At 37.0% G+C, this 13,709-nt stretch overlaps 1 protein-coding gene across 2 annotated transcripts in view; it reads right to left on the reverse strand.

Moving 5' to 3' along the window:
* Window positions 1-382: 382 nt before the first annotated feature.
* ARL6IP6 (ADP ribosylation factor like GTPase 6 interacting protein 6) overlaps window positions 383-13,709 on the reverse strand; it is a 50,926-nt gene continuing 37,599 nt past the window's right edge. For both annotated transcript variants that reach the window (XM_003405841.4, XM_023542952.2), the window contains one exon: window positions 383-12,685. In XM_003405841.4, the coding sequence (XP_003405889.1) occupies window positions 12,592-12,685 (94 nt within the window). In that variant the 3' untranslated portion in view covers window positions 383-12,591. The remainder of the gene's footprint in view (window positions 12,686-13,709) is intronic.

Genomic DNA, 13,709 nt, shown 5'->3' on the forward strand with positions numbered 1-13,709 from the left:
GGAGCAAGTTGAAGCAAGCAGGAGACACAACACAGCTTTCCAAACCTAGGCCTCTCAAATTAAGAGTAGACTCTCTGGAATGAAAATGAGGAATTGTCATTATCTCAGGATGTTTGATCTTGGAAGTGTAGCAGTCCTAGAGCTGTGTCATTCAGATCATCCTTCAAGGAGAACCTGCTGTGAGATTTGTAGCTAGCTGATAACCAACTGCTGCACCTTTGTAATCCATCACAGTGTTCATGCTGAGGCCACTCTCCTCCTGGGCTGCTCCTAGCCAATGATGGACCACAGCAGAGGTACTAAAGCCAGACCATTCCTGCCCAACGTAGGACTCCTCTAACGAGCAGTCTTTGTTCTGGGACTTCCATTGGCCTGGGCGAAACTTTTCAGAGTTGTGCTAAAGTCTGAGGCTTTTATTACCAAATCCTCCTTCCTTTCCCATCTCCTTTCACATGTATAGATTACATCTCAGTCTGATGACTCTCCCTGTCTCCTCCTGCCCCCACCCTTTTCCCAGGTGTTTCCTCCCAATAAACTTCTTACACTTCTAATTCTGTCTTGGCATCAGCTTCTCGGAGGACCCAAGCTGACATACTGTGGGACCTCAAAAACCATCTAGGGTTATATGCATTATTTTTTAGCTCAGAAATCTGAGGTTCAACGACTTGCTGAATATCACATGGCAACTATGTAGCACAATCAGGACTAGCAATAGGTCTTACAATCCACAATCAAATGCTTTTTCTACTAAAACATAAAAGATTCAAAATAAAGGCAACTTCACTGGATATTAAAAACCTAAAAGTAATTAAAAAAAAACTGCAACAATTTATACTGGGTCAGAAAATTGAAAGGTCTCATGGGGCTAACAAGGTATACTCACAAAATATTTATAACAGGCAAAGGATACACAGCAGGAGGAGCTGGAAAGCAAAGGAAAACATTAGGAATACCCAGAACACCCAGGCACAGATTTCAGGTCCTCTCTCAGTCACACGGGACGTGCTTCATCTTCAGAATACAAACCACCAAGATAAGTGTGAGATATTTTCATCTCAGGGAAGCTAAGGCTCAAGTTTACTGATGGATCATTTATATTGCACTGGTCATATGGCAAAACTCAGGCTACGTGTCTAAGTGTAATAATTAAACCCATCAATCTACACATTCTCAATAAACAATGCAGACAACCTGGTACAGAATGTCCCCAGGGGGAGTTTTCGACTTCAAAGAGCACTTTACAAGACAGATCACTAGCTAGCATATTTCATCCCCATGTTGGCCAGCGGTCAGTACCATGGCTCCAGGTGGCCCTGGAGATAAGCACAGGTCTACCACAGGGCAGCTGCACATTAAACTGTCCTTACACAATCACCCAGCCAGAGAAGACTTCTGGGCCCCTGGGATAAGAAGATAAAGAATCAACTTTATTATTCTTAATAAATCACTGGTGTCTTACAGTTTTAAAAGATAAAATCTTAAAAACAATCAGGCACTTTAGCTAGAGATGTTTTTCTGATTTTCAGATCAGAGATTCAGTTACCAGTCACTTGTTCAGCCTCTTAAAAGAGTATTTTATGAGAGCTTTATATATATATATACATTTTATATATATATACACATACATACACACAATGTATTTTTGTTTTTTATTGTTCTTGAAAAAAGTACGATATATTCTGTCTTGCAACTTAGATTTTGTAATACATTCTGTTTTGCCACTTAGCTTTCAATTAAAATTGTATCATAGACATCTTCTTTTTCACTGTGCTACAGATCCACCTCTTAATGGCTGTCTAATATTCCAGTGCATGGATGAACAAAAGCTATTGAATCAATTGCCCTGTTGTAACCATTTAGGTTGTTTCCTGCTCTTTCCAATTATAAGCTATTGTTCAGTGAATAACCCTGAATGAGGATGTAACTACAGCTACAGGATTAGATTCTATGCAATATGTAGGGATTTATTTTTGTTACTGTTTTCTGACAATAATTAAAGCAACCCTGATTGCTAACTAGGGAATCCACATTTTCTCTTAATTATCTTTCTAAGGAAACACTTATTATGTGCTACAGAATTTCACATCTAGTATCTTATTTAATCCTCACAACTATGAATAGCTAGTTACTATTCCTATTGTTTAAAATATTTTTTCCAACTAAAAAAAATATATATATATTTACAGAAAATGCAGGAATCTGTAAAGGAGGAAGTTAACATCACCTATAATTTAACTGCTCAGAGAAAATCTGGCACTATTTCAGTGAATTTCCTTAATATTTTCTTTCTGTGCACTTATCTTCCATAGTTGAAATTCAGCTTTATACAATTTATATCCTAGTTTTTTCATTTAATATTATAACAACATCTATGTTACTCCTCTTCATAACCACCATTTTTAAAATGCTGTATAATATTCTGCTGTGTTTCTGTATCAGGTTATTGGCCTTTTAGGTTATTTCCATTATTTCCTATCAATTTTTATAAATTATATCTCATGAAAAGTATCTGTAGTGTATACAGATTTTCCTGTTTTATATTACATGGTTATTTAGGATAAAGCCTTAAAAGTGGGATTACCAGGTCAAAGCACTTAATGCATATAGCCTAATGGAAAGTAAGGTTCATAAAACACATGTCTCCAGAAAGGAGAACGTGCTACCTACAGTTTTAGCATACCTACATCCCTCCATCTTCATGCTGTCAACATCAGCCACTTACTATACATTTTTCTTCTTTCTGTATTAGAAAATATCCTTAATATAAAATATATAAATATAATAATAGCCTTGTTATAATATACTTTAAAAATTTGTCCTTTGACTTCACTGCTCATATTCCATTTTAGTGGAGGTATTCTTTATGTTACCTATATCCTTAAGATTTATTTTTTAAATACTAAGAAATTTCCAGTTGCTTAAGATTTTCATTATTGGGTTGCAGTGTATGCTTGCTTGGGGTAGCGGTAATTTACTAAAATTATTTAAAATTCCTTTTACTAGATGTTTCCTATGAATAACTGCTTGATTTTCTTTGTATGCATATGTCTATTAGAAAAAAATATACATACATCACTGCCATCAAGTTGATTCTGACTCATAGCAACCTATAGGACAGCATAGAACCACCTCATAGGGTTTCCAAGGAGTGGCTGGTGGATTTGAAGGGCCATCATTTTGGTTAGCAACTGGAGCTCTTAACTGCTGTGCCACCAAAGTTCAGTTCTTACTGGGAAACAGAAAAATAGGAATTACTAAAGATTTCAGTTTGCAAAATATACTTCTGTGGTTCTCATTCATTATTTGTATCAGTGGAGGTACACCTGTCATTAGGCTATGAATGACAATTTGCTTATCAAGCAGGGTTTTTTAACAACCTTTTTAGAGATTCATTCTAGCAGGTCTTTTGATTTAAAACAGTTTATTCTATCAATTATATAAAATGTTTCATATTGGATGCCTGTACTATATTTAAATAGAAGTATGACTCACTTTAATTGTTCCTCTGAACATTAACATGAAAGGAAATTTGCTCAGTCTGAAAATACAATTTTATATAAGAGCTGATGTAGAATAAATGTCATATACTCTATATTTTATATCAGTAGGAACTTATAACATCCAGCAGAGTAAGCATTAATGCAAAATGGAAGATTATAGTCTCGTTATACTTTTAGATTCAGTGTACTGACCTTAAGCTGATTTTCATTAGATTTATACAGCACTAAGAATTAACCTTATAACTTACCCAGGAGTACTAATTACTTTCTCAGTATCTAGCTAAAATAGATATATAAAGTCCTATCTTTTTGACATATGAATTGTGCTATCAGATTTTAAGATGGTAGTTAAAAAGAAAAAAAAAAAAGAAAGAAAGAAACAGGGTACAAATTCAGCTGCAAAGCCAACACCTACAAAAAGTTTTGGGGGAAGTCAGGATTTTGTTTTTTGTACTGAACTGCCCTTAGGAATTCATGTCTTCCCTGGCATGTTACACTGAACTGAATCTTCAGGTCCATTCTGGGGCAGACACAAAGCTGCTGAGTGACTGGTCTTGCCGTCTTCTTTACAGCAAAGGAAAATATGAGCTCATGTAGTCCAGGATGGGCGCATCTCAGCAGTGAATTCCGTATAAGCAAGTCTAAGACAAAGTTGATTTCTGGGAAGAGAAGGAGCAGGGAGTACAGAACTGGAGGAGGTGACAAGGGAACAGTGTTACTAAATCTTGTTGGAAAGAAAAGGCTGTTAGGGTAAATGTTGGCAGCTAAGATCAGTTCAGTGCTCTTCCATAACTAAAAATGCTCCCCCCCCCAACACAAACAAACACCTCTTGGTTATTTTCCAGAACTTTTTTTTTTTCTGCCAAAACATTAATTATATCTCTGAAGCATTCTACTTTTAAAAACTGCAGCATTCATCATATATGGTTTTATAAACCTTTTATCACAGCTATCTAGACTTTCAGCTCATGTGGTGTACTGGTTAAGAGCTCGGCTGCTAACCGTAAATGTCAGCAGTTCAAATTCACCAGCCACTCCTTGGAAACCCTATGGGTCAGTTTCTCCTCTGTCATAGAGTCGCTATGACTCGGAACTAACTCGAGGGCACCTAACTACAACAACAACCTCTTCCTGCAAGCTCTGGTGGAGCAAAGCACTTGCCTGCTAACAGAAGGATTGCTGGTTCGAACCCATCCAGCAGTTCTGTGGAAGGAAGACCTGGAAATCTGCTCCCGTAAAGATTACAGCCTAGAAAACCCTATGAGATAGTTCTACTCTGTCACATGGGGTTGCCATGAGTGGGAACAACAATACATCTTACTACCTCTAGGTAGAAATCTGAGTTCGTAAGTTTGTAACGTGTGCGGATTTTTTTTTTCCTTCTAAAACTGCCATTTACAAGCTCTAAAAAAAACCCATTGCCATCGATTACAAGTTCTAAGGGTTCTTTAATATCTTAATTATTGGGAATTTACAGAAATTCTTTTTTAATCCTATTCATTCCCCCCAACATACATACTCTTTTTTCTCATTAAAGTTAGTACACGTATTTTTTTATCACATTGGTTAACAACCCCGTGTCTGTCAACTCTCCCTTTTCGACCTTGGGTTCCCTGTTACCAGCTTTCCTGCCCCCTCCTGCCTTCTAGCCCTTGCCCCTGGGCTGGTGTGCCCCTTTAGTCTCATTTTGTTTTATGGGCCTGTCTAATCTTTGACTGAAAAATGAACCTTGGGAGTGACTTCATTACTGAACTAAAAGGGTGTCAGGGGGCCATACTCTCAAGTAGTCTGGTTTGTTTTTACCAATGTACATACTCTTAAGCTTAAACTTTTCATACTGAAGACTTGTTGTACTCTATTCCTTGATCTATCTTTTTAGCAAGGATTTGAAACATTTATTTTTCTTGAGTAGTAGAGGCCAGAACTTTAGTTCAAAGTGTGTATTTCCATTTATTTCATTTTCCAGGTGGCCCCTTACATGCACATTTTAGATTTTTTCCCATTTATCTTGTCGGACATCTGTCATTTTTCTGTCCAATTGTAGGACTTTCTGGGATTTTTTTTAAAAAATAATTTCTATTGTGCTTTAAGGGAAAGTTTACAAGTCAGTCTCTCACACAAAAACCCATAAACACTTTGCTCCACACTCTTCCCCTAATGAGACAGCCCGCTCCCTCCCTCCACTCTCTCTTTTCGTGTCCATTCTGCCAGCTTCTAACCCCCTCCACCCTCTCATCTCCCCTCCAGGCAGGAGATGCCAACATAGTCTTCAGTGTCCACCTGATCCAAGAAGCTCACTCCTCACCAGCATCCCTCTCCAACCCATTGTCCAGTTAAATCCATGTCTGAAGAGTTGGCTTTGGGAATGGTTCCTGTCCTGGGCCAACAGAAGGTCTGGGGGCCATGACCACCTGTGTCCTTCTAGTCTCAGTCAGACCATTAAGTCTGGCCTTTTTATGAGAATTTGGGGTCTGCATCCCACTGTCCTCCTGCTCCCTCAGGGGTTCTCTGTTGTGTTCCCTGTCAGGGCAGTCATCGGTTGTAGCCAGGCACCATCTAGTTTTTCTGGTCTCAGGATGATGTAGTCTCTGGATCGTGTGGCCCTTTCTGTCTCTTGGGCTCGTAATTACCTTGTGTCCTTTGTGTTTTTCATTCTCCTCTGATCCAGGTGGGTTGAGACCCATTGATGCATCTTAGATGGCTGCTTGCTAGCGTTTAAGACCTCAGACGCCACTCTTCAAAATAGATTTTATTATGTCAATTGACTTAGATGTCCCCTGAAACCATGGTCCCTTTCTGGGATATTCTTGTAGAATTTTTCCAGATTCCAGTATCTGAATGAGTTTAGTGTTATGCACATTTTCCAGATTATAAATAACAATGTTATCATTCTAAGCACTGATCCCTGACAGACCTTCTCATAGTTCTGGATACTCCTTTATCCAGAGAAGTGACCTGTAGTTTCCTATATAATTTAGGTGTTTATCCCAGTAACTCAGTATTGAAAAACACTTTACTGTGGAGGCTTGTTCTGATGTATTGACTTACGAAGAGCTGAATAAAGTACATTTTCTGACTGACCCTTCTGTACACCATTTATCTGGACAGTCAGATGGCATTCCTAATGGTCAGACCTAAAGGAAATCAAAACGTATATATTCCTAGTACTTTTTCTGTATTTGTAAAAAATTTTTGTATTGTACCAGTATAGGGAACACTTGTTTGTGTTTGTGGTATGTTTTCTTGTTGTCTGTTTATGTATTTATAAGATGCACAAGAACTGAAGTTATTTCTTCCAAAATTATTAGTTTTTCTTTATATTACTTTTTAACTCTATGCACAGATTAGGTGTCCAATAAATGTCATAAACAATTACCCAGCACCTGCTGTGTATATGCTTCAGCTTAGGTATTGTATATATAAAAAGGAATCTAGAAGACTCTTTAGGAAGACAAATCATTATAAAACAAAGCTGGATAGTATATGATAATTTTCTTAATTAGTAATATAAGAAACGAGTCCAGGTGACAGAAATCATAGTGGAACAAAGTTATTTCAGGGAGTTTTCTGGTGAAGTAATGGTGAAAGTTGATACATGACAGCTTCTTGGGTTATAAAAATCTGAATCTAATTTTGGCTAGCTTAAGAAGAAAATAATTTTATTAGAAGGCTATAAAGTAATTCATAGATTTAAGGAAAGACCAATGAACTAGGCTCATAAAGTGACAGAAATCACTGGAAGCTTAGTAGCAGAAATTACAGCTAAGGTTATGTTTCAAAACAGTATGGCTAGGATTGTATTATTGGCCCAACCACTGATGAACACTGCTAGAAACCACTGTCACTGCCACTGAACGACAAAGCTATGAATTCTAAACTGTCTCTTAGTTATTCTCACATTCATTCACAAATTACTCAGGCAGGAACACCCAATTGGTGGCATCAAGGTTACATACACTAGCCATCAGAGACAAGCAAAAAGAAAAGAAGTCTAATCTTTTAGATTTCTGTAGTACAGTGTGGAGCCTTGCCTCCCACAGTCACATAATAAGGAATTGCCCTTCAAAAGAAAGAAGTTTTGGAGCTGAGAAATAAAAAAATGACATTCACTAGAATACAACTTCTTTGCCTGTCCAGCATACATATACCCATCTCTTTGCATGATTACTTTTTCAAAAAAATTCTCAACACAGTATAACCATTTCTTGTCCAATTAAGAATGCACTGAAAAAGCAAGAAGGCCATGACTCAGTGCTTAAATAAGGCAATAACCTCTACTTTCTTGCTCCATCATGTATAACATACTCCACGTATTCTAACAAATTTCCCATCTCATTTCTGACCTTTGCATTAGTAAGTAGTAAAATGACTACTTTGCAGAATATCAAAAGGAGAATGTGGCAAAATTAGAAGAATGCATGTAACCTGAAGGTCCTGGCCTTGGCATTGGATATAGTGACTCAGGCATTTTAGGACTGTATCCCATTGGAAAACCGGTTACTTGCATTTTCTCTTATATGAGGGATAACTGTTGTTAGGCATGAGCACTTTTGGAAGTTTAAGTATGAAGAGTATGTGCGCGGAAATTAACCAAAACAGTGAATTGTAGTGAATATATTTCTTTTTTGGTTGCTCAATAACCACTCGTCCAAGCAAAAGAATTCCAATTCCCCATTATATATATCTTTGGTGAGAGAACTTCAGGTGCTGCCTTCAATTACAGAAGTCAACAGGGGTAGGCACATGTCATGGATTGAATTATATCCCCCACCAAAATGTGTGTATCAACCTGGTTAGGCCTTGATTCCCAGTGTTGTATGGTTGTCCTCCATTCTGTGATTCTAATTTTATGTTGAGAGGATTAGGGAGGGATTGTAACACCACCCTGACTCAGGTCACCTCCCTGATCCAAGGTAAAGGGAGTTTCCCTGGGGTGTGGCCCACACCACCTTTTATTTCTCAAGAGAGAAAAAAGGGAAGCAAGCAGAGTTGGGGACCTCATACCCCCAAGAAAGCAGCACCAGGAGCAGAGTGTGTCCTTTGGACCTGGGGTCCCTGTGCCTGAGAAGCTCCTCCACCAGATGAAGACCGAGGACAAAGACCTTCTCCAGAACCGACAGAGAGAGAAAGCCTTCCCCTGGAGCCAACGCCCTGAATTTGGACTTTTAGCCTACTTTACTGTGAAGAAATAAATCTCTTTGTTAAAGGCATCCACTTGTGGTATTTTCTGTTATAGCAGCACTAGATGACTAAGACAGCACAGGACATAATCTCAGCCAACTAGACACTCTTTCCAAGGACTCTGAACCTTGAGCAGACCTTGCAAGGGTAAGAACTAATGGCAAGAATTCATTAAATTGTTCTAACCAGGCTGGTAAACAGTCCCTGTGCTTCCTCCTTCTAGACCTTCTGGCATTTTTTTGAATCCTACACACCTGTTCTGAAAGCCACGATGTTATCTTCCAAAAAACTTCCTTTTTTTAAAGATAGATTAGATGGTTTCTGTTGCTTGCAATCAAGAACTGAAAATATGGGAAATAAAATGGGCAAAAAAGGGAAAACAGAAAAAAAAAACTGTTTTAAAACTTGTTGTACCGTCAGTCTCTTTTCAAAGTGCCAACTTTTGTTACTGGTTATTGTCTCTAATTTTTGGTGGCGGTGTTCTCCATTGTGTGTGCCCTTATCTTTCCTAGTTCCATTTTTCTTACGTTATGGGTTTACTCTAATGCTTTTGCTAATTTTTGTTTTGCATTTTAGCTCATTTGTTTTCAGTCTTCCTCATGTTCTGATGTATTTTAAAGTTATAAATTCTCTTTATGTAGGTCCTACATATTTTGACATGTAGTGTTTTCTTTGTAGTTCAAATCTAAGTATTTTGTTAAGTATTATTACCATTTTACCTACCAGGAAACTGAAAAACATTAAATTATTAAGTAATAGTACTGTATTCAAAACTCATTAAATTTAAAACTCATTTAGTTATATAACTAAAGAGTCATTATATCTTATATAACTAGAGTAATATTCTGGTAACTCTTATGGTAGAATTGAATTTGGGAACATAAATAACAAATTCATGATGAAACAGCATGTAGATTAACAACTGGTTTTAGTTTACTCCAAAACTTTTTGAGGTTGCTGAGACGTATTATTAGCCACAGGCACACTTAACCTGCCATATCCTTCACCAGTAACTGAATGGAATATTACAACACAGATAAATTGTAGGCTATACACATAAAGAGATGAGATCATCTGAGTTAGAATCATAATAGAGCTGGATTCCAGCTGCTGGGCAAACTCACCTTCACTCCGTTGTTGCAAATGACAAAAGCCAATGTGAACGGCATAGGCTGAAAAATTACAAGAATGTCATTAGCAGTGTCCATGTCAGCGTTATTCTTTCCCACTGAGCTTGTTTGAAGTATGGCTACCAGTACCTCCTGGGCTTGTATCTTCTCAGCTTCAAATAGTATCTTCTCTTAATTTCAAGTTGAAAAATTATGAGACTAGGCTGACTTGAGTCATGCCTCTATTTGTTTCAATCATTGTGACTCATATATAAATATACGTATGAGATGAGAAATTAGGATTGGCCCAGCTTCGGTTAGGTACCTATCCTTAGTTACTCTAATTATAGAATTACAATTGTTGATGTTTAAAACCCTGTTAGACTGGGGAAAGGGGAGAAATTTCCCAAAGGAGGGGAGTGCTAGTCCAGAAGAAATAGGGTTACCATAATATCTTATGGCGAGACTATATCTCACACACTGTGGGCATGGTATCAGGAGGGACCAGTCCCTGGAGAAGGACATCATGCATGGTAGAGGGTCAGCAAAAAAGAGGAAGACCCTCAACAAGATGGATTGACACAGTGGCTTCAACAATAAGCTCAAGCATAACAATGATTGTGAGGATGGTGCAGGGTTCTGTTGTACATAGGGTCACTATGAATTGGAACCGACTTGATGGCATCTAACAACAACAAAAAATATCTTATGGAACCCTGGTGCCACAGTGGTTAAGAGCTTGGCTGCTAATCAAAAAGGTCAGCAGTTTGAATCCACTAGCCACTTCTTGGAAACCCTAAGGGGCAGCTCTACTCTGTCCTACAGGCTCGCAATGAGTCAGAATCAACTTGATGGCAATGGGTTTGGTTTTTGGATAATCTTATGTGTACATATAGAGGTTCTACTGTATTTCTTAGTCATTTGACACAAAGACTCTGGAAGAAGCTATCCAAATATGGGCTTGGATTGATAGAAGAAAAATTGATTTTATTATTTTGCAATGGAAGAGTCTTTTGGAGTCGGTGTGTCTGTGTGTGAAAACAGATTCACTGTAAGAACCATTCTTAAGGATTAAGGAATACTTAAGTTGTGAGATTGATATTTTATATGTGTGTATTAGTCTAAACTAATAGATAATTTAACTTAAATTGGAGCAGCATTTGTTATTTCTAACCAAAGATTTTTGAACAGTAAAAAAATGTTAGGCTTTTTAGAAAGCTCATTAAATCACGTACTCAGTACCAACACTCAGTGGGTAAGAGGGGAACACACTGCACATATCCTTCTCCCATTTAGTTTGAGTATGCAGTTTGGCTACACAATGCCTTCCTGATATAAGTTTTTCTATGGCCAGGGAAAAGCTATGTAAAAAAGTCTATCTTTGTAAAATTGAGGTGATTTTCTAAACACCTAACTAAAGTTACTTAGTAAAAATGTGGGATTAAGGCTTAATTACTAAATTACTAAGAAAACAGAACATTTAAGTCAAAAAGTTATAAAACTACATATACACACACATGCATATATATACATACATGTATGTGTGTATGTATATACAGTATTTTTATGCAAATAACGTGCACTTTCTATGTTTGCTTGCCAACGGCAACTTCCCCCACAAGGTATTTCTGTAAGTATGCTATGCTAATGTTTTTTACAACGACATGTAAAAAACAATGGTATAATGGCGCTTATGAAAATACCTTGTGGGGGGTTAGCACAGTTGGCAAACAAATGTAAAAGGTGCGTGTTATTTGTGTAAAAACTGTGTGTGTGTGTGTGTGTGTGTGTGTGTGTGTGCGTGTGCGCGTACCAAAATACTTTTTCTACTTTGGTAACTAAATTTTTGAGATTAAACAAAAAAACTAGTTCAAGCATTTCTACATATAAAAACTTCAGGTTTATGTTTATTAAAAACAAAATTATACAAATTCTGTTAAAATAACCATATGTACACCAGGATAAATATTTGGAATTGTGGAAACAGAGAGTGAACAGCTTCAACTTTCTCAATAATTTAATGACTTAAATAATTTATCTTTTTCAGTCATTTCTTCTTAGAAATAAGCTTGATTTTAAACTCAGATCAATGTGCTTTTTTGTTTTTTTTATAAGACAAAAACTTGTTAAAAAAAAAAGCGGGTATTAAGTTTGCACCAGTTAAAAAAATAGCATTTGTCTACATGAAGCAATTTTAAAAACATATAAATTCAGTTTGTAGTAGGAAAATATGTACAGAAAAATCCCCCAAACATAAGTATGCCCCATAAAAAATATAAATGCACCTTCTAGTGAATACGTGAATATCGAAAACTAAATATTCAGATTAAAATTAGCTACTATAAATGTCAAATTAGTAGGCATTATTTGCTTTCACAATATAATGTATAAATAAGAAATATTTCTATCTCAGTTAAACAGCAAGGTCAGTATTTCTTAGCAAAAATGGACTATATACATGAAAGGTAGGCATTGTCCTGTATTCAAGTTTTCAAGTTTGATTTCCATTACATTTTCCCCTCAAGTTGTAATAATTATACATACAAAAGTAAAAAGATGAGGTAAACATCTTACACTTTTAAGAATGTACTTGAAACTTAATATTCAGATATTTCCAATGCCTAGGTTCCAGAACCATGCTTGAAAAAGGTCCTCCATAAACAGTGATGATTATGACACGTATATGAACCCCATTATGAACAGTAGGTTTATAAGTCCTCTGAGCAGGCAATGATGATATTCTCTGTTATTACAAAACAATCATGACTAAGTTTTGCCAACAATATTGCTCCAGTGTGGGTTTACATGAGACACCATGCTACAGTAAGAGCAGCTACAATGCCATTCAAAATCGCCATGCTATAGCCCATGTGGAAAGAATGTCCAGTCAGTCTCCTAGGAGGCAAAAACAAAACAAAAAGGAAAATGTCATTTAGTATAAATAGAAACACCATCAGGTTATTTAAAATTCTTAAAAAAACAAAAACAAAAAACACCCTACGGCCGACAATTCTGACTTACAGTGACCCTATAGGACAGAATAGAACTGCCCCATAGGGTTTCCAAGGCTGTAAATCTTAACAGAAGCAGACTGCCACATTTTTCTCCCATGGAGTAGCTAGTGGGTTCAAACCACCAACCTTCTGGTTAATAGCCAAGCACATTAACCACTGTGCCACCAGGGCTCCTTTTTAAAATACTTACAATCTGGGAATATGTTTCTCAAGTTAAAAAAGAATACTGGACATTTGCAGAATTAGTAATAGATCTTAAGTCCTGTCAAAAACTGTCCTAGTTGTCAAACACAATTGTTTCAATTTCTTGACTCAGAGCACAATGTTCCATAGTCACTGTGTATAGCCATAACCTAATTCTAAGACATAAACTTTGTTGAATCAGTAGCATGTTCCTTCATTAAGTAGCATTCTCTGTTGCCCTACTGTGTTGTTCCCACTTAGCTCTAACTTAAAACAAGTATCATTTCAGGCATTTGTCTTGTTTTTACCATTTTTAGATTAGGTGAAGGAACTCTTTTTCTTTGACCATTATAAACAGTACAAGCCCATATGTGATTGGTAAATCAGGTATGTTTTTTTAATAGACATTTCAGTTCTCAACTGAATAGACTATTTAACGAAAGTGGCTTTCAACGAAATAAATAAAACAACAGGCTGCCTTCCTAAGCATCAGCAAAGAAACATCTCTCCTTTTACGATTACTATAAGCACTAACTAACTTCAGTCCCTGGAGAAAGACATCATGCGTGACAGAGTACACAGTCTGCGGAAAAGAGGAAGACCCTCAGGTGGACTGACACAGTGGCTGCCAACAACGAGCTCAAGCATAACAACGGTTGTAAGGAGGGCTCAGGACCGGGCAGTGTTTCATTCTGTTGTGCATAGGGTCGCAATGAGTCGGA

Source organism: Loxodonta africana, chromosome 6, assembly GCF_030014295.1.
Source record: "Loxodonta africana isolate mLoxAfr1 chromosome 6, mLoxAfr1.hap2, whole genome shotgun sequence".
Classification (NCBI taxonomy): Eukaryota; Metazoa; Chordata; class Mammalia; order Proboscidea; family Elephantidae; genus Loxodonta; species Loxodonta africana.